The sequence below is a fragment of the Mus caroli genome, chromosome 10 (genome assembly GCF_900094665.2).
Source record: "Mus caroli chromosome 10, CAROLI_EIJ_v1.1, whole genome shotgun sequence".
Taxonomy (NCBI): Eukaryota; Metazoa; Chordata; class Mammalia; order Rodentia; family Muridae; genus Mus; species Mus caroli.
The window spans coordinates 70,023,860-70,044,906 of NC_034579.1; the positions used below are offsets into that span (position 1 = coordinate 70,023,860).

Sequence of the window (21,047 nt, forward strand, 5' to 3'; positions counted from 1 at the left end):
CTCCCAAGTGCTGGGACTAAAGGTGTGTGCCACCACTGCCCGGCTTATTCTGAGATCATCATAAAATAGTGTCTCCCCATGGCTTTTTCTATTCTTTTTTTTTCTCTTCTCTTCTCTTCTCTTCTCTTCTCTTCTCTTCTCTTTCTTTCTTTCTTTCTTTCTTTTCTTTTCTTTCTTTCTTTTTTAAGATTTATTATTGCCAGGCATGGTGGCGCACTGGCTTTTTCAAATATCCTAAGTGGGTGTTGATCTCTCCTCTCTCCCTCCCTCTGCCTCTGCTTTTTCCATGTTGGCTTTCTTTCATTCATGCTGTTGATTTTTATCAGTTTTATTTTTTATATTGCTGACCAATCAAGCCAGCCAAAATTCTAGTACAGATGAGGGAGGAACTCATGAGTCCCCGCCCCTAATGGAGGAGCTATTTGCAGTTGATAGCGTCTGTAGAAGGAGAATTATTCTTTTTGGAGGTGTGGCCACAGTAGGTTGCCCATACTCCGGTGGATGGCTCTATACTCGTGCACAGACAGGATTTAGTGACTTACTATGAAAAAAATCAACACGAACGTGGGGGAGGGGGTGGGGGGGGAGTATGCTGGAGGTGGTTCAGAGGTAATTTCAGAGTGGCAATGTGGAATGGCTATGATCATATTTCATTGTAAACACATGTGAAATTTTCAAAGTCTAAAAATGATCTTATTCAGTGAAGCCAAGGGCTAGGGTTGTAACTCAGTCATAGAGTTTCTACTTCGCTTTCAAGGTGCTGGATTTGATTCCGAGCATTATAATCATCATCTTCACCATCATCACCACTATCATCATCATCACCACCACCCCATCTAAAATAAGGTTGACTCCACAGAATGTAGTTAGTTTGCCTGAAGACACTGAATCACATGGAAGACAGGGGGAGTATTAATCTACTTTGTGTTGTTTCCGTGGTGAAAACATAAGGCCACTTAACGTTTTAAAAGCACGGGAGTCGAATCCATAACCGCCTGAAGGAAATTGTCTAAGAGAAAGCAAACTTGCCATGCTGGGGATGGAAGCCAGGATCGTGCCAATGCCAGACAAGTGCCCTAATAAAAACTTTTAATCGAATAAGCAAAAAGAAAACTGTAAACAGCTCGGCTCACCAGCATTTTTAATGCGATCCTTCTGTCAGCTATAGCAGACAATAGGCTGGCGAGCTTAGGACTCCGGGTAGACAGAGTTACGTCATTTCTCTCAGCTTAGGAAGCCATTTCTACCTCTGTGTCGTCGGCTCCACAGGAGACCGACTGTCCCGTTTCCTCCCAGTTCAGTAATTACAAAAGCCCTCTGTTCCCTTTATTTAGGCAGGGAACCCTCTTTCCCTCTGTCATCTCAAGAAGACGCGTTTTAATGTTGATGGTGGGTTCCACAGGGTTTCTTTTACACAATTTCAAGTTTGGCACTTCCCATGGGAGACCAGATGTTCTGTGGTCAGGAACTGTTGCCCGTGTTCCCTCCATACCCTCAGCATTGGCACCTGCCCACCCCAAGGCCAGAGGCAGCTGCCCACAGCTCTCTCACATGGGGCAGTGTTATGATTCCATTCTTCCCAGTCATTAAAAGTACACATTGAAAATAAAGAAGATGGGGCGAGAAAAAGGGAAATCCCATCTGCTAATCCTCTTACTGCAAAATCACATTACCACACAGTTTACTTGTGGTGGGTTTTTTTTTTTTTTCTAGACACAATAATTTCCCAGTGTACATACTATTTTATATCCGTGCCTTTAAGTCACCATGGGCGTTGTCTTAGTCGGGGTTTCTATTCCTGCACAAAACATCATGACCAAGAAGCAAGTTGGGGAAGAAAGGGTTTATTCAGCTTACACTTCCACATTGCTGTTCATCACCAAAGGAAGTCAGGACAGGGACACACACAGGGCAGGAACTTGGAGGCAGGAGCTGATGCAGAGGCTATGGAGGAATCCTGTTTACTGGCTTGCTTCCCATGGCTTGTTCAGCCTGCTTTTTTGTTTGTTGTTTGTTTGTTTGTTTGTTTTTCGACACAGGGTTTCTCTGTATAGCCCTGGCTGTCCTGGAGCTCACTTTGTAGACCAGGCTGGCCTCGAACTCAGAAATCTGCCTGCCTCCGCCTCCCGAGTGCTGGCTTCAGCCTGCTTTCTTATAGAACCCAGGATCACCAGCCTAGGGATGGCACAACTCACAATAGGCCCTCCCACCCTTGATCACTAACTGAGAAAATGCCTTACAGCTGAGTCTCATGAAGGCATTTCCTCACGCCTTTAATCCCAGTACTCAGAAGGCAGAGGTAGGCGAATTTCTGAGTTCGAGGCCAGCCTGGTCTACAAAGTGAGTTCCAGGATAGCCAGGGCTATACAGAGAAACCCTGTCTCAAAAAANCAGCCTGGTCTACAAAGTGAGTTCCAGGATAGCCAGGGCTATACAGAGAAACCCTGTCTCAAAAAAAAAAAAAAAAAAAAAAAAAAAAAAAAAAAGAAAGAAAAGAAAAAGAAAAGGCTGTAGAGCCAGCCGTGGTGGCACAGGCCTTTGATCCCGGCATCAGGAGATGGAGGCAGGCCAGCCTGGTCTACAGAGTGAGTTCCAGGACAAGTCAGGACTGTCTGGGAATGGGGGTGGGGGTGGGGGAGAAGAGAAAGAAAGGCTGCAGGAGCTCATTTCAGTTTTGATGAAGGAAGCTTCACCTGAACACTTGGTTATTTCCACAGCCTTACCTTCACCCTCATCAGCCATAAGGGCCTACTCCTTCTGGGTGGCAGAGAGGAGGAAGTCTTCCCCGTGCCAGGGGCTTGCGAGCCTTCCATTTCCACGGCTTGTATGCACTGCTAGCAGAGAGTCCCAAAACATACACTATGACCTCATCCCATTTATTAGATATCAGTGGGGCAAGATGTGTTCATCTGTAACCTATGTCTCTCCAACCCTGGATGGCCCAAAGATGTAGGGATGGAGGCCGACCATTTTAGTAAACCCCAGCATGCTGCCGCAGCAGAGACAAGTATCTCATCTGAGCTGAGGTGGCCCAGCCTCAATCCACCTCCGACTCTGTCCACTCTTCTGTTCTTGGCAGGTTTCTGTCCAGCGGTTTCTGGCAGGAAAGAGCAGGCTTCACATGGAAGGTGGCTGCCTATTGTGCGGCTACTTAAAGCTGCTGCCCATGTTCCTCATGGTGATGCCGGGCATGATCAGCCGTATCTTGTACCCAGGTAAATTCTTGATTCTGTCACGGCTCCCTTGGCAACCTGGAGGACATCTGAAATACGGTATCTCCCGGGGTGTAGTGCTTATTGGGGTTGCCTGGAGGGCCTCTTTAGAATGTGTTTGAATTGACAGGCAGCAATGCAGACATTCCAAGGTGTTAAGCAAAACAGATGTACGCATTTTCCCATGACACAGTCATGTTCCTCCCCACAAAAGGCCCAGCACAACTTTGGAAGACAGTCTTTAGGAGTTCCGGTTGCTCTGTCCCATTGCAGGCCTGGTGCCTGTGTCTCAGGTGCTGAACCGGGATCTCTTTGATACAGTGTTTCTCACAGCCCCAGACGGGGCATTCCCAGTGGAACTCAAGAGACAATCTTGAAGAGGCTGCTTCTATGAGAAAGACCAGAAGAAAGGCCCACAGTCTTTCTACTAAATACTAATAACTTGTCCGCCTCTCCTAAGGAGTGATCAGAATTCCATAATGTATTTCAGCCCTGTGTCGACTGACTTTTGCTAGTTTGATCTGTCTCTCAGGCAAGGAGTCTTGCTTATTGGTTAGGTAAGGGAACAGTTTCTCTGACAAGTATTGCTAGCAGCCCAGGTAGCCTGGGTGAATTCTAGCACTGCATCCTGCTAAGTGTCTCTCTCAAGGTCAAAGAAAATGGAGAACAGCTCTTATGTTCAGTCACGTGAGCAGCAGCCATCTCTCACTCTACCTCACCCTTCTGTCTGTCTGCCCCGAGACATGCCTCTTTTCTGTGTGCCCCCACCCCACCCCGCTTTAATAGAGAGGAGATTCAACAACTCACTCTTTGCATCTGCTCTTCGGTAATCAAGCAGTGCCATGCGATCTCATGGATATTTATAACTAGAAAATCGACCTCTCTGCTCTCCAGGACTTGGGGAGGCTAACGTACCATGTTGAACTATGCCCATCTTGGGGCAAAGAGTAGTGAATTTCTGAGATCCCAGGTCCAACGTTAGTACGTGGTGGATGGTTCAAGGGCTTTCTTAGCACTTCATCAGGACCTTTGAAAGCTTTGTAGAGGTTCCGTGGCTTGCTCCGGGATCAGCAGAAGGACAGAGGATTTGACGTCCTGGATCCCGAGTCCCAGCTCTTTATCCCTTTGTGTAGAAGAAGGATCTTGGATTGGATAAGCCTGCGGTGAATGAGGAGTCTGACACCGCCCTGTCCAAGTTCGGTTCCTGATCTGCTTCCCCTCCCTGCAAGCTCAGAGTTGAGAGCCCTATGACCCGGATGTTGATCCAACCCGTACTTCTCTCTGCAGATCAGGTGGCCTGTGTCGTGCCTTCAGAATGCCAGAAGTTCTGTGGCCGAGGAACCGGTTGTAGTGCCCTGGCTTACCCAGTGCTGGTCTTAGGAGTGATGCCTCATGGTAAGAAGTGGACCTTTCCACCAAGGGTTCCACGACTGCCTTTGGGAAGGCAGGTAGGAGGAGCCTCCAGGAATGACTTCCTTACCAGCCAGCCCATCACGCTGCATGTAGAGGCAAGCTGTGTGTTGGAAGGGGTTAGCATTGGAAGCCTCAGCCCTCTCTTTCCTTCCCACACTGAAGTATACACATCCTCACAGAGGCACACCCTATACACATTTGATTGTATTATTTAGGTCACCTGCTCATTTATTCAGAAACTGGTTCCATACAGCCTAAGTCTTTGTTGTAAGCAAAACACCAGCAAGAACAGTGTTATCTTCAAACTCATTACCCAGTTACCCAGCAGTCAGCCACCGTTCTGTAATAGGCAGCAGTGAACCTTCACACTCTCTTCACCAGATTCCAATGAAATGACCAAATAAATATTTTAGAAGTTCACGGACAGCCTGGTCTACAGAGGACAGCCAGGGCTACACAGAGAAACCCTGTTCTGAAAAAAAATCTAACAAAACAAAGCAAATTCAAACAGAACAGCGCTCCTACCAGGCAGCAGGTGGTGGTCCATGCTATGACATCTCTAGAGTGTTGGGTGAATGCTTCCTCTGTTTGGATACTGTGTGAACTCATCTACTTACCTTCTCTACTGCACGGCTTCTCCACAGCCTCACTAAGCCAAACTGAGCCAAATTAAAGTGTAAAGGCGGGTTTGCTGGGGACAGCTCTCGGGTGGGTTTCCCTGATCTCACAGGAGGAGGTCAGGGAAGTTGCCCCTGAGCTGGGGTAGGGGCTTTCTATAGGGTAGGGAAGAAGAAGTGGTAGTTGATGGTAAGGTATAGGCATAGATTTATTAGGTGAGTTTAGGGTCCTGTAAGTGGGTCTTAGGTCCGGTGGTCACTTTGGAATCCGATACTAGGTGTCAACTTTGTCTACTGTTTTGTGTGTTCTGTCCTCCCTGGGCTATTGGGATGGTAGGCTGTGGACCGGAAGAGAAAGGCAGGGACTTCCTGGTTCATGCCATCTTGGCTCCCATCCCAAAACCTCTAGCCTAACACCTACATCTTAATGTCCTCATGGTAGGCACTGTCTGCCCACTTCACAGATGAAGAGCCATGCTTCCTGCCTATAGCAAGGACATCTCCAAGTTGGGGCACAAACAATCCACCTCACAGGGCTGTAGTAGGCAAGGGCACTACAACCTGGCACAGACTAACCCTCCGAGAAACCATAGCTCCCATTATCCTGTAAGGAAGCGGCAGGCAACTGTTGTCCTGTCGCCAACGAAGAACAAGTGTAACAGGGAGCGTCCTCGATGGAATTCCACTCCAGGTTCGTCCAGGCTGCTTGTCTGAAAGCACACACTGGCGTCTGGCAGTGTTCCTTTGGCGGCAGAGGCCCTCGCTGGCCTGGTCAGGGAGCTGTCAGTCCAGGCAGTGTATTCTTTTCCTTCCAGGCCTGCAAGGCTTTCTGCTGTCCACAGTGTGCGCCTCCCTCATGTCTTCCTTGACGTCTATTTTCAACAGTTCCAGCGCCCTGTTCACGCTGAACATTTATACCTGGATTCGGCCCACGGCCACCGAGAAGGAGCTGATGATAGCTGGCAGGTGAGGTGTCCAGTCAGGTCAGCCAGCGATGTCAGTGACTGTCTGGAAAGGAGGCTGTTAATACTTGACATAGAATCATTGTTTTTCTCTTCTCAATCCGTGTGGGTGTGAGTGGAAATGTTTTTATGCAGCTTTGCGATGATAATGTAAGGCGCTGGTTGTCACACAGAGTACTGTTTCCATGTGGTTTAACAAAGGAACTATTGATTATAATAAGTATAAAAATGAGCATAGTGTAAGGTACCTCTCCTAAGCAGTCCATCAGAGGATATTTATATAAGCTGAACTATTATTTTACTTAATCCCAAGGAAAACTGTTAAAAGCAACTTTCACTTTTCTTTTTTTAATGAGGAAAAACATTTTTTTCAAACATTATATTACAGTCACGCTTTTCTCCTCCTCTAACTCTTCCTTGATGCTCCCTGTTTCCCTGCCTACCTAACTCCGTGGCCCTTCTTTCCCCCTTTAAATCAATCAATCAATCAATCAATCAATCAATCAATCAAGCAAGCAAGCAAGCAAACCCGACCCAAGTCAACCAAACCAAAACAACAAAATCACATAACAACAGTAAGGTGAAAGCTTGGTCAGACCCAGAGTCTGGAGGGGGATGTCTACTCAGGTTCCAAGTGGCACACAGCCCCTTAGAGCTGTGACCAGTCTATGACCTTACGCATGTAGGACTACTTAGAGACTAGCATCTGTATGTGACAGGCATTTCTGAGAACCCAGGAAAGAATGCCAGGAGATCTGAGACTGGTCAGCAGCAACAGCAGCAGAAGCAGCAGCAGCAAGGACTATTCTACTATCTGTGGAATACTGAGAATTTGGTCTAGTGGTCTACCAGGGGAAAGGGACACCTTGCCGTAATACAATCTAGTTCTTCTTCCTCCTCCTCCTCCTCTTCCTCCTCCTCCTCTTCCTCCTCCTCCTCTTCCTCCTCCTCTTCTTCTTCTTCTTCTCCTTCTCCTTCTCCTCCTCCTCCTTCTCTCCTCCCACTCCCCCTCTCCTTCTCCTTCTCCCTCTCCCCGTCCCACCTCCTCCTCCTTTTCTTCTTCTTCAACATAATGCACCACAAACAGATCAATAGCCAAGATTTATTTATTTGTTTGTTTATTTATTTATTTATTTATTTATTTATTTATTTATTGTATATGAGTACACTGTAGCTGTCTTCAGGCACACTAGAAGAGGGCATCAGATTCCATTACAGATGGTTATGAGCCACCATGGGGTTGCTGGGAATTGAATTCGGAACCTCTGGAAGAGCAGCCAGGGCTCTTAACCACTGAGCCATCTCTCCAGCTCCGGGATCTAGTTCTTCTTAAATACTGGAGACACTGCAATGAAAAGAATAGGTGCAATTTAACTTTGTGACTTAACCCTAGATGCACAAAGATCAGCACGTAAGACACATGAAAAGCAAGGTAGTATGACCCCCACTCAAAGAAATCACCAAGCCTCTGACGAGCGTGAATTAGATGAAATTCCAAACAAAGAATTCAAACGAATGATTACAATTGTGTTCAAAGACCCAAAGGAGACACAAACTCTTGGATGAATTTCAGGAGAACACAAATGACTGAATGAAATAAGGAAGTCGGCTCTCCACATGTTATATTATAGTTAAAGTACTAAATATATAGGTCAAAGAAAGTATATTCAAAGTTGCAAGACAGAAACACCAAGTCACACGCAAAGGCAGACCCATCAGAATAATAACGGACTTTTCAGCAGAAACTTTAAAAACAAGGAGGTGCTTGGAATAAAGTATTTCAAATTCTGAAAGACAAAACTACCAACCCTGACTACTATACCCAGGAAACTTATCTTCTATAATACAGGGAGAAAGAAAAACTTCCTGTGATGGTTTGTACATGCTCAGGCCAGGGAGTGGCACTATTAGAAGGTGTGGCCTTGTTGGAGTAGGTGTGTCACTGTGGGTGTGAGCTTTAAGACCTTCATCCTAGCTGCCTGGAAGCCAGTTTTCTCCTAGCAGCCTTCAGATGAAGATGTAGAACTCTCAGTTCCTCCTGCACCATGCCTGCCTTGATGATAAAGGACTGAACCAACCTCTGAACCTGTAAGGCAGCCCCAAGTAAAATTTGTCCTTAAAAGATTTACCGTGGTCATGGTGTCTGTTCATAGCAGTAAAACCTTAACCAAGACATCTCCCCATGATAAAAAAAACTGTTTACAGGAGTTTATGTCTACTAAGCCAGCTCTACAGACTGTATTTGAAGGAATCCTTTGGACTGAAGAGAAAGAAAAACACAGAAGAGCTGGTAAGATGAAAAATAAGAAAATATGGAACACAGCCGACTCAGCAAAGTGTCAGGAATTAGGGCTGACTTCAAGAACTCTGACTACTAATGGCATTGATTCTGTAGTAAAGAGATACAGACTGGCAGATTGGTGTGTGCGTGTGGTATGTGGTACCCCAGCAAACATCACATGCAGCCGAGTGTGGGTCCCCATGAGGCAAGAAGGAGGTCTGTTTCAATACGACTCAGAGCCGGGCATGGGGGCACATGCCTTTAATCCCAGCACTCGGGAGGCAGAGGCAGGCAGGTTTCTGAGTTCAAGGCCAGCTTGGTCTACAAAGTGAGTTCCAGGACAGCCAGGGCTACACAGAGAAACCCTGTCTCGAAAAACCAAACAAAAAACAAAGAGAGAGAGAGAGAGTCTCCAAACCAACACGACTCAGTAGCCAGTTTTAGTTTAAACTTGAATCTCAGACACCGAACAGTTTATTTTTGCATACTTGAGTACAACAAAATTTTGGAAAAAAAAAAAAAGCTTCCTGGTGACAGCTTAATTCTGTGTTCACAGTATAAAGCTTAAGGCATGACCACATCAAAACTCATTGTAAAGTACATGTGGTCTCTGTAGGCTTAGATATTTCAAAACCTACTTAAATAAGGGTTTTTAAATGCTTCGACCCCCACCCCCCTTCTAGCCCACTGTCCAAAGACAGGGGAGAAGAGATAGTAAATAGAACAAGGGATGTGGACCTGTCTAGAAGTAGTTCTTTGTGGTGATTCCAATCTCTGTTGTCAGGATACCAGCAGTCCAGTTCAAAAAATGTCACCAAACACAGATCAGCTCGGGCGGCAGGATCCAGCAAAAAGAGCCAGGCCTCTGTCGAATCAGCAGGAGTCACTGGGAGTGACCAGAACCAGTGAGGACACCAGGAGAAGTTCTCTGCCTCTCTCAGCGAAGTAAAGATCAGTGAAGATTCAAGACCAATGAAGCATCGCTACACAAGCGTTCCACCACTGTCTGTTGAGTCCTGTTTATACTCTCTCCAATGTCACATGTCCTCTCACGGGCCCGCTTCAGCAAAACATCACTCGAGTCTGCTTCTCATGACATAACCAGAAATTTCCACTTTAGATCTCTTCTGTAAAGATGGGTTCTATAGATTGACTACGAGTGACATCTTAAGGGCCTGAGGGAGGATCCAGTGTGGTCTCAGTCATACAGGTAACACAGAGGTCATCAGGCTATTAATCACCTCTGCTCCTGTCTGTAAAGTATATCTGACTTCTCCCACAAAGGTGGGTTCTATTGACTAAGAAACAACATTCAAGGTTCTAGGGAGAATGACTGAGGTAAATATAACAGTCTAGGGGAGCCAAGTACTGCCAGGCCCTACACATAGCACAGATCACCAGCCCATTAGCCACCTCTGTTCCAAGCTTTGTGGGCAGAACACAGGTTATATATCTCTTCCTTTGAAGAGACAGGATATATGTTTAATATTCCTGGCTACCCAGTGCTAATCTGTGAGCACAGAGACCTTGTGCCTTCAGAGATTGAGGTAAAAAAAAAACAAAACTCAACCAGACTCATCTCTTCGCTGCCTCAAAACGTATTTTACCACCAAAATGGATGCCATGTTAAGTAAAAGATGGGGAAAAACATTCCAAGCAATTGGAACTAGGAAATAAGAAGGTATTAACTATTGGAACAAAATAGACTTCAAAGTTAATCTGAAAGGATGAAGAGAATCATTTCATTATGATCTAAAGAAGAGTCCTGGTGCACTCAACTTTATAAAATAAACACCACCAGATACAAAGAAACAGATTCGTCCCAACTTAATAGTGTGGGTGATGTCAAAAGTCCAGTCTCTCCAACTTACTCTACCCAAAAAACAAACAGAAACATCTGATTTTAATGGCGGGCCTCATAGATTGAAGAGATTCTAGTAGACATCCATAGCGCATTTCTTTCAAACACCAAAGAATACACATTCTCAGCAGGCAGCCAAGCTCTCCCCCAAATAGGTCATAACAACAACAGTAGTAGTTATAACAATAAACATAAACAACTAAGGAAAAGCTACTAGTTAGGATTTGCAGGGCTTCTTTGCAGGAGGAATCTCTTCAAGTCATCACTGAGTGTTGGCTTTATTCACAGGTTTTTTGTTATAATCTTGCTCGCCATCACCATTGTCTGGATCCCCATTATAGAAACGGCCCCCAGTGAGATACTGTTCGAGTACATGCAGGTTCTTAAGAGCTGTCTGACCCCGAGCATGACTGCTGTCTTTCTGCTGGCTGTCTTTTGCAAGAGGGTGAACGAGCAGGTGGGTGTTCCCGTGGCATGGTGGGAGGGGCTGTCTTCATGCCGTAGATATCTTTACAAGAGCAGCCTTAGCGATGTCTCTTGGGTATCAGGAGTTCCCACGGGGGCATCATCTGTTCCCTGAGAGATGATCGCTTGCCCAGTGGGGCTGGTCTACACTCAGTGTTGTGCACGAAGGGAAAGGGATTTATCTCCTTTGTTTTCTTCCCTTTGTAAAACTTCTGTCCCTGCCAGATGAAGCTGTCCCCCATTAGGCTTGTGGAAGTGATAAAAACCCCTCTGCTGCATAGATGCCTCTAGGAAACTGCCCCTCCATGGCCTCTGTCCACAGAGAGAGCCCACACTTTGTGTTAAATCACAGCGGTAGATTCCTTCACTGTCTCTGGGCTGTGACAATTATTCGAACTGTCTCTTCAGTCCCACTTCAGACCAAAAAGAAAAAAAAAAAAAAAGACCCTCCCCTCTTCCAAACCCAAAGGTCCCAATGGATGGTTTATTTTATCAACAATCCTCCGTGTATAAACTGATGGCCTGACTGCTCCAAGGTATAGCTGATGAAGAGAAGCTTTTACTATAGGCGTGAGAGAAAACAGCCAGAGGTATCAGAAAGAATCCAGAACAGAGAAAGAAAGAAGTAGACTGGACATCGCCAGTGCAGAGAGGAGGGAGAGAGAGAAAGGGAGGGGGAAGAGGAGGGGGCGTGGAAGAAGGGGAGACAGAGAGAGAAGAGAGAAAGTATAGTGAGAGAGTTAGGAGCAGAGTGGGGGAGGGGCATGGCAGGGATCTCAGGGTTATTAAGGAGAATGAGTCGGTTCAGGGAGGGACTCCATGGGCTGGTGAGGGTTTAAGGTAAGGCAGGAGATAGGATTCGAGATACCCGCTATGGGTGCTGGGAACTGAATTTAGGTCCTCCACAAAAGCAGCAAATGCTCTTAATAGATGAAGCTTTCTCTCCCACCCCACCACACCCTACCCCACCCCACCCCTCCCTCACATCCCTTCAAATATCCTGTGTTACTATTCTTCTGCATTCAAGATCCTGTCTTACATCTACCCCAGCCCAAAAGAGTCTCTAGATTCGACTCCTGAGCCAGTATCTAGTCCTTGCCTTTATTGAGCAGCTGATTAGGGTAAGAAGGAGGAGCATGCTAGCAGGGACTTGTGATACAGAGGGAGTCCAGAGGCCGGCGTGAGCTTTGATGTGCTGATAGGCACCCCAAGTAGTCATATATCTATTCTGCTAGTGCCTCCACTCCTTTTGGTAGAGGGACCAGCTTCATAGTTAATGCAGTCTTTTATCTAACTGCCAGAAATCCTCTTCTAGTCTAGATTGAGCACATTTCTGGATGTTTGGACTGCCTTTCGGGGCTTAGGGAATTTCCTTTAAAGGCATAGTTAGCCTGAGTGTCTTATATTTCTTATTGTCTTTATTTATTGATTGGTTGATTTATTTATTTTGAGTTATGTCTTAAACTTTCTTTTTTAATAGTTTTATTTTTTAATATTTACTTATTTATTTATTCTATGTAAGTGCACTGTAGCTGTCTTCAGATCTCATCACAGATGGTTGGGAGCCACCATGTGGTTGCTGGGATTTGAACTCAGGACCTTCAGAAGAGCAGTCGGTGCTTTTACCCGTTGAGCCACCTTACCAGCCCTGTCTTAAACTTTCTTGTAACCCTGGACAGAATTGAGCAGCCTGGCCTTGCACAAGATCCCATGCACACACCCAAGGCCATTTGTGATCCGCCCCCCCACACACACACACACTTGTGTCAGATCCTTCCTTCTCCGTGGACAGCCCACAGTTCCAGGCTGCTCCAAACCGGTAACTGCTGAACTGTCTCCTACCCGCTTGACTCTTCTTCCTTCAAGGACTGCTTGCTTTGCCAGGAATATATTCTGGCTGCTCCACCTGGCAGAGATTCTCTCCAAGGCCTGTCTCAGCTGCTCAGCCCCTTAGGCCACCTGCCAGGGCTGCCAGTCCACCCAGCTCACGAAGACTTAATTTAGCAGCATAAATGTCAGGGGAGTAGCCTGGACCTCAGAGTGGCTTAGCTTTGTTCTCCTTGGAAAGGGATGGGCTGGAGGGGAGGTGGTCACAGAAGTCTACCTCTCTCTGATGACAACAAAACTTGGGATATTGGGACACCCCCAAAGCTCTCCCACTGTCCCTGGCTCAAGGTTGCAGATATACTGTACACACTTTCATGGTTGCCTCTGTTAACCTAAAGCATTTTGTCAGGCTCTCTCTCCCTCCCAGCTCTGCACAGTGTAATCATTTTCTTCCTTCCTATCTCCTTCGGGAAGTGATCCCTTTGGGTCCTTTGACCAAATGCTGAGCTTTTGTTCCCCCTCTGTAGGGATCCCGACTCACATCCACCCCCAGCCTGAAAGAGTCTGAGCCAATATCTACTCCCTGCCTTTATAGAGCAGGCAGACAATCTAATTGGGGGAAGGAGATGACATAAAGTGAGCTGACAAATCTTTGTGATAGTAACAGAGTATTTAAGAAGGGCGGTGGGGCAGGGTGGGGTGGGTGGGAGAGATCCGTTCACTCGTTAAAGAGTATTTCCTGCTTTTGCAGAGGACCCAAGTTCAGTTCCCAGCACTCACGTCGCGTATATCAAAACTGTCTGTGACCCCCCCAGCTTTAGGACTCCATGAGGCCTCTGGACATGCATGTGTGCAAACCTATACACAGGCACTGTCCTGGCTGGTTTCATGTCAACCGAACTGGAGCTGCTAGAGTCATCAGAGAGAAGGGAGCCTCGGTGGAGAAAATGCCTCCATAAGATCAGGCTGTCGGCAAGCATCTAGGGCATTTTCTTTTTTCTCATTTTTAAAGATTTATTTATTTTATATATATATGAGTACACTGGAGCTGTCTTCAGACACACCTGAAGAGGGCATCAGATCCAGTTCCAGATGGTTGTGAGCCACCATGACCACATGCTGGGAATTGAACTCAGGACCTCTGGAAGAACAGTTAGTGTTCCTAACCACTGAGCCATTTCTCCAGCCCGGGCATTTTCTTAGTTGATGGGGAAGGGCCCAGCCCATTGTGGGTGGAGCCATCCCTGAGCTGGTGGTCCTGGACTCTATAAGAAATCAGGCTGAGCAAACCATAGAGAACAAACCAGTAAGCAGCAGAGAAATGGTGTAGGGGTGAGGCCTGCATCAGCTCCTGCGTCCAGGTTCCTGCCTTGTTTGAGTTCCGGTCCTGGTTTCCTTTGATGATAGGCTATGATGTGGAAATATAAGGCCAATAAGCCTTTTCCTCCCCAACTTGCTTTTAGTCGTGGTGTTGCATCATAACGATGGTAACTCTAACCAAGAAAGGCACATAACATAATCAAAAGTAATAAAAGATAAAATATTTAAAAAGGACTATGAAGGATCATGAAGGTTACAGGGTGGGCTATGTGGGTGGACAAACAGGGACACAGCTCAGTGAGAGAAGGAACTGACCTGGAATCAAAGAAGTTCCAAGATGTGGGGACAATTCTAAGCAGGAAGAAGGGCAAGGGCAAGAACTCATGCCAAAAGTGAAGTGGGCATCTTTGGGATGCAGAAGCAGGCTCAGCTAGCTGGAGCTGAGTGACCAAGTGGGGAGTAGTGAAGCTTGGTGAGCTTAGTCATGTGTAGGAGTGAAGCATGGCATAGGGGTGAAGCATGGTGCAGGGGTGAAGCACACTATAGGAGTGAGGCTTGATCCTGGTGACAGGTGCTGAGAAGTCACTGGAGGGTCCAGGAAGAGGCTTGGCATTCTCTAGTAGATGCTCCTGCAGAGCCAGGGACAGTTAGGAACAAGATGTGGCCCCCTGAATGAGAAAAGCTGGAGGAGGTGAGGGCCATGGGAAGGGACTGGGCTCAGGACACATTTTGGAAGCAGGGGCCAATGTGATTCACTGGAGGATGAAGAGAAGAGCAAAGAAAGGGAATGAGCTGGAGCTGGCTCCTAGGTTTGACCCGAGCTCTCGGAGCTGGGCTCCCACGTAGGGAAAAGGAAGATGAAGCTCTTTCCGACACAGTTTGAGATGCCTCAGTTAAAAGCATTCCCAACTCTTCCTAAGTCCCCTGTAAGGGACAGTGCCACAGCCTGGCATCTCCTCCCTTGCTTAGACTCTTGTCTGCAAGGTATCAATGCCCCCATTACAACACACTTAACTTTAGAACCCAGTTCATCAACAAAGGGAGGGAGAAGCCACGTTGTCTTGCCTAATACTTTATCTTTGTCTAACTCTTGTCCGGCTTCTTTGGCAGGGCACCTTCTGGGGGCTGATTGTAGGAACCACAATTGGTGTCTTTCGACTGCTGGCTGAGTTTTTCTATGGCCCGGTGACCTGCGGGAGAGACCGCCAGTGTCCCATATTCATCTGTGGCCTCCATTACCTCTATTTTGGCTTTTGCCTTTTCCTGGTCACCATTCTGATCATACTGGCCGTCTCCTTAGCCACGGAACCGATTCCAGATCACCACGTAAGTCTGTCAGGAGGCTCGAGGAAGAGTCCCAGGGTAAATCATGAATGAGGGAAGAATGGCTGGAGTCCTGGAAATAGGGAGGCTGTGGGTGGAGTCTGTCAGAAATGGGCAAAGGGCCACAGAAAGGATCCTGGTTGCAATTTCGTGTTGGCTCAACAATCCCCAATAATGATAGTGATAATAATAATAATAATAATAATAATAAACAATAAACAAAAGCTATTCAATGATCCATCAACTACAAACTCATTTAAGCCTGCGAGTTAGACTTACGAAGAAGGGCTTATTGTATCTGAAACATTGAGTTCACTAATCTCAGTATAGATCAATGCCCTCAGGGCAGTCCTCGCAGAAGGGCCAGGGGATAGAGGCCCCAGAAATAGGTCTCAGCCACCTCTTCACAAGCTATTTCCTACTCCCCCCAGGAGGTAAGTGCCAGGCATCTGTTTTATGTATTTATTAGAAAGCTTGGGCTTAGAGAAGTTAAATAAGTTGCTCAAGGTAATGAGCCTATTAAGTGCTCTTGTTACATGCTCCAAAGCCTGACCTGGCTCCACTTTGTAACCTACTTTGTTTGACACTCTAGCACAAGGAATTAGTGTTGGCAGGAGTGAGGGTCCTGGGCACCCACCTGTCAATCAAGAGGGAGCAACACAGATGGGTATGGACATGCAAGACCAAGTACCTTGCTTGTAGCTTTACCTAGTCTGGACAAAAGGGTGAAGACTATTGTCCAAAGTTAAGTCAGAAATGACAAGCTGGGCAGTGGTGGCATACGCTTTTAATCCTAGCACTTGGGAGGCAGAGGCAGGTGGATTTCTGAGTTCGAGGCCAGCCTGGCTTACAGAGTGAGTTCCAGGATAGCCGGGGCTACACAGAGAAACCCTGTCTTGGAAAAAAAAGAAAAAAGAAAAAAAAAAAGGAAAGAAAAGAAATGACAGAGGCAGAGGTATTCCAAGTTTAGGTCAGCTGGGTAAGTAGCAAATTTCAAGGCAGCCTAGGTTACTTAGGGGAAACCTGTTATAAGAAGATAAGCAGAGCCAATTTGGATATATGTCTGTAGGCCAAGGTCCCATGGTGACACTGCTACCCTGCTCTCTCCACACCCAGCTCCACGGTCTCTGCTGGAGTTTACGTAACAGCCAACAGAGGAGAGTGGCTTTAGACAAAGAGATGAGATGGAAGGCCTTCCCCAGCTTCACATCCCAGCCAGGTAACGATAAACAGCTACAGCCTTGGGAAGCTAGCCTGTGTGGATCCCGAAGCTGGGGCAGCTGCCCCAAACACCACCTACCCCATCATCCTTACCCCCAGACACATCTGGATAGAACGACTTCTATTGCTCGCTTTCTCCCCACTAAAATGCCTCTGGGCTTGTTTGCACACATGGAGTCTGTGAGACCAGGTGGACCCTGGAGGGGAGGGAAGGGAAGAAAAGATTAGGCTGAAGGATGGGCGAGCCAGGCGATGAGGGGGCATTGGAGAGAGAAAAGGGATCCAGGAAAGCCTAGTGCTCTAGAAACCTTCCCCAGCAATGTTCGGGCGATGGGTGAAGCTCAAGTCTCAAGAACCAGTCTTTGGGTTTAGCCCCCACGGACATACAGTACACACACGACATATCTCTAACAGAGCGTACCGGAAGTGCAATGCTGAGAGAAGAGTACTAGTGTGTAAAAGAAGGCCCAGAGTGGGGAATCCCCCTCAAGTTTCTTCTGCTCAGAATTCTATCATAACAAACAACACTTTCGAGCTGGGGAGAGGAAGCCCTCCGCAGTCAGGTAACCAGTCAGCGAGCCCGGGATCCTCGAAATGTGTACTCTCTGTCCCCGAAACAGCCTGATGCTCACCACATAGCCTTATGTGGCTTTGAGCTCTGGCTGAATCACTGGATGACTTTTCTGAATAGCTCCAATGCTTCTCCCTGCAGCCTGTGCTTGACCGAGTAATGGATAATTTAAGACCAGAAGCCACAGGATGACGGGGGATCAGGAGTCGCCAGCCACAAAATGAGATAACTATGTCACCAACTGGTCCCCCCCTGGCCACTGGTCTCCATCACCTTTGCAATGGAAGTCATGTTCTCCGGCTGATAGTTCCACTGTTCCTGAGGCCTCTCCTGTTGTGGCAAATCTCCAGCCTCAGCTGCAGGGACAGGAGGCAGGAGACATGGGCTCAGGAGACATCAGATGTCACAGCACAACCAGCTCTGACTAAAATGGAGTTGTTTGGTCACCCGGCAGGGCCCTATTTCCAGGAGTGTCCAGGAGAGGTCACATACTAGGCAAAGGCTAGGTCAAGAGTAGTGGGATAGAGCTTAGCATGGTGCTGATGCTGGCCAGCACTGGTTCTGAGGGGTTAGCCAGCACCATCAGCGTAGACAGACTCTGGGGTGATGTGCAACTTCAGTTAGAAGTCCCAGAGAAAGGAATAGCAGCCTTCCGGAGTTACTAGGCTCCTCTTCTGGATAGCCTTAGGATGGTCCTCTGGAGTCCAGGTATCTGCAGTTGTCCCTGCTGGCCACAAAGAAGACTAGAGCTTCCCAGAAAAGACACGGCCTAGAAGTTACTAAAGAGAACAATGTCCGTTTCTAGGATTTATGGGGTTCCTCTGTCCTCTGAAGCATAATGACCTCAGGGGGCAGGTGTACCGGCTGGTTTCATGTGTCAACTTGACACAAGCTGGAGTTATCACAGAGAAAGGAGCCTCCCTTGAAGAAATGCCTCCATGAGATCCAGCTGTAAGACATTTTCTCGATTAGTGATCAAGAAGGGATGGCCCATGGTGGGTGGTGCCATCCCTGGGCTAGTAGTCTTGGTTCTATAAGAAAGCAAGCTGAGCAAGATAGGGGAAGCAAGCCAGTAAGCAGTATCCCTCCATGGTTTCTGCATCAGCTCCTGCCTCCAAGTTCTTGCCCTGTGTGAGTTCCTGTCCTGACTTCCTTTGGTGATGAACAGCAATGTGGAAGTGTAAGCTGAATAAACCCTTTCCTTCCCAACTTGTTTCTTTCTTTTCTTTTTTTCTTTTTGGACCTCTGCTCACTCCAGTCAACTCTGCTCCCTCAGTCCCTGCTTTCTCCGGCCCAAATATTTATTTATTATTTTACATAAGTACACTGTAGCTGACTTCAGACTTCCCAGAAGAAGGTGCCAGGTCTCATTGCTGATGGTTGTGAGCCACCATGTGGTTGCTGGAATTTGAACTCAGGACCTTTGGAAAAGCAGTCAGTGCTCTTACCTGCTGAGCCATCTCACCAGCCCCCTTCCCCCCTCTCCCTAATTGCTTCTTGGTCATGATGCTTTGTGCAGGAATATAAACCCTGACTAAGACAGCAGGTGTAGACCTGCAAGGATGGAGAACGGTATTATAACATATATTGACATATGTAACACAGTGGGCTCCTATAGCGCTTACTTGGGCTGCCTAATCGAGAGGATATGGGCACGACTCTGAGCTTTCAGCACCCCCAATACTCCCCAAACCCCTTTCTCATCCAGTGATGTCTTGGTCGTTTTCTCTAAGAACTTTCCTTGCACAGGCTGACAACGGGCTTTCATATGAATCCTAGGAACTTCATGCTGCTGAATTCAAGCCTGCTTGACGCTATGACCAATCCATTCCCTCTGTTCCAGGTATGTTTGGGGAGGCCCACACCTGCCTCTGGAAGTTCTGGGACTTGTTCTGCGGTCTCGACACTCAGTCAAAGTGTAAGACAGGCCCGGAGAACACCACGGTGGAGGAGTTAGAGGACACCTGGAAGAAGGTGGTATCCAGCGACAGGTCAACGGCCTTTGAGATTCTGGCCAGGAGAATGGCAGCCAGAAAGAGCGAGGAACACGTGGATAGGATGAAAGACTGGAACGACGAACCCGAGAGCCTCTTCTGGAAGAGAGTCGTGCAGGCTAGCGCCATCCTTTTGTTCCTGCTTCTCATTGTTGCGCACGTCTATTTTGCCTGATGACCCAGGACTTGCTGCCTTTCCCAGCCTGCCTGCCTCATTATGGAGGGATGAAGTGGTCCCTTTATAGAGACCCAACAATATGGGGCCAAAGACATCACCAGTGAACACTAGGTCTCCCAGTGTGCCACGAGCAATAACAACTGGCGCGCATGCATGGACCAGAGACAAAGCCGTCCCTGTGTTTACAAACTGTGCGGGTGAGGACTTGTGCTCCTCTCTGAGGTGAAACCTCGTCTCTAAATTTCTTAGGCAATCCAGGCTTTCCTTTTTTAATTCAATGCTGGCTTTAAAAAAGAAATCTATGATAATTTTGGGATATATTTTTAAAATCTCCCCACTCAATATCGCTTTGCTGTCTAAGCATCTGGGAGGGAGGCATGGCCCAGCTGACGGATGCCAGTGGCCAAAGTCTTGCTCCACTCTTGCTGCAGGCTGTCGCCCACAGGTGTTGAATCAATGCCAACGACGACCACTCAAGCCACCAGGGAGCAACAGCTACCTCCTGGGTGCGACCTTCAGCTGGTCAGGGATGCTCTAAAGGAACTGGTTCTTAAACCACTTACCACAGACTGGCTTCTGTTGCCTTGATTCCCTAGAGGGTAGAGGCCACTCCTTTGCTATGAGCTCTTCTTAGCCACACCCCGTTTCTTATAATAAGAGCGAGGGCCTATGGGTAAGATTCTTTTAGCCTACCTGTCCAGGCATCCTGGGCTATGTCTCTCTGGGAATTCCCTAAACTTCTCTTTCTTCTTCTCAGATCATAATAAATGACCTGTGGCATTAGCAAAACTTTCAGGTGTCTTGAAGGGACCTGGGGAAGGCCCACTCAGAGCTGTGCAAACCACACCCTCAAGGTATTCTTACTGACATACCCAGTCCCTCGTTTCTTTTTCGATTCTTCATCAGACAGTTTTGAGAGCCAGTGTGCCTCGCTCCCCACCTCCCCAATATGTTGTGCCCTGTTAGAAATGGGTCCGGAGGTCCCAAGAAAATGACCACACCATCTGACAGATTTCCACAAGGCAAGAGTTTCACTTCTGTAGGTTGCACGGATCTACATCAGCAAACAAGCAAGCAAGCCCACCAAACAGGGGTCCTGTGCTTCACTCTGATTGGTCAGAACCTGGCCTCATATGCTTTATGTGATCGACTAATTCAGAACAGCAGAGCTGACCAGCAAAGTGCAACTTTTGAGAATAGGACTCTCCCTTGAGCTTTGATTTTTTTTTCTTTTCTTTTCTTTTTTTAAGCAGACTTGGGGAGGGACTTTGCTGGCGGGTGTCTTTACAAACTTCTTCCTTTGTCCACATTTAACCCTCTGATAGAAAAGAGTACATCGCATCAACACTTTTTTGTTTGTTTTATTTTTATGGTTTATTTATTTGTTATATCTAAGTTCACTATAGCTGTCTTCAGGTGCACCAGAAGAGGGCGTCAGATCTCATTACAGATGGTTGTGAGCCACTATGTGGTTGCTGGGATTTGAACTCAGGACCTTCGGACTGGAGCCTAAAGATGAGGTGGAGTAAAGTATCAGGCAGGCTGTAGCCCCAACTTTATTCAGAGCATCAGACAATTTATACTCTGGGGGTTAAGAGCAGTCACACGAATAAAGTTCTCATGCGTTCAAGCTGTTTATATTCACAATAACAGGACACATGTGACAAAAACTTGTTTTCCCATAGAGATGTATAAAGCAACAACAGGGGCTGGTGAGATGGCTCAGTGGGTAAGAGCACCCGACTGCTCTTCCGAAGGTCCAGAGTTCAAATCCCAGCAACCACATGGTGGCTCACAACCAT

General features: G+C 47.1%; 1 protein-coding gene across 1 annotated transcript in view; it reads left to right on the forward strand.

Moving 5' to 3' along the window:
* LOC110303309 (sodium/glucose cotransporter 1-like) overlaps positions 1-19,881 on the forward strand; it is a 54,003-nt gene extending 34,122 nt beyond the window's left edge. Inside the window, exons 9-15 of the mRNA XM_021174389.2 lie at positions 3,080-3,215; positions 4,500-4,607; positions 6,058-6,208; positions 10,635-10,803; positions 15,069-15,284; positions 16,398-16,500; positions 18,917-19,881. Coding sequence (XP_021030048.1) covers positions 3,080-3,215; positions 4,500-4,607; positions 6,058-6,208; positions 10,635-10,803; positions 15,069-15,284; positions 16,398-16,500; positions 18,917-19,242 — 1,209 coding nt within the window. The 3' untranslated portion in view covers positions 19,243-19,881. The remainder of the gene's footprint in view (positions 1-3,079; positions 3,216-4,499; positions 4,608-6,057; positions 6,209-10,634; positions 10,804-15,068; positions 15,285-16,397; positions 16,501-18,916) is intronic.
* The last annotated feature ends 1,166 nt before the right edge of the window (positions 19,882-21,047 follow it).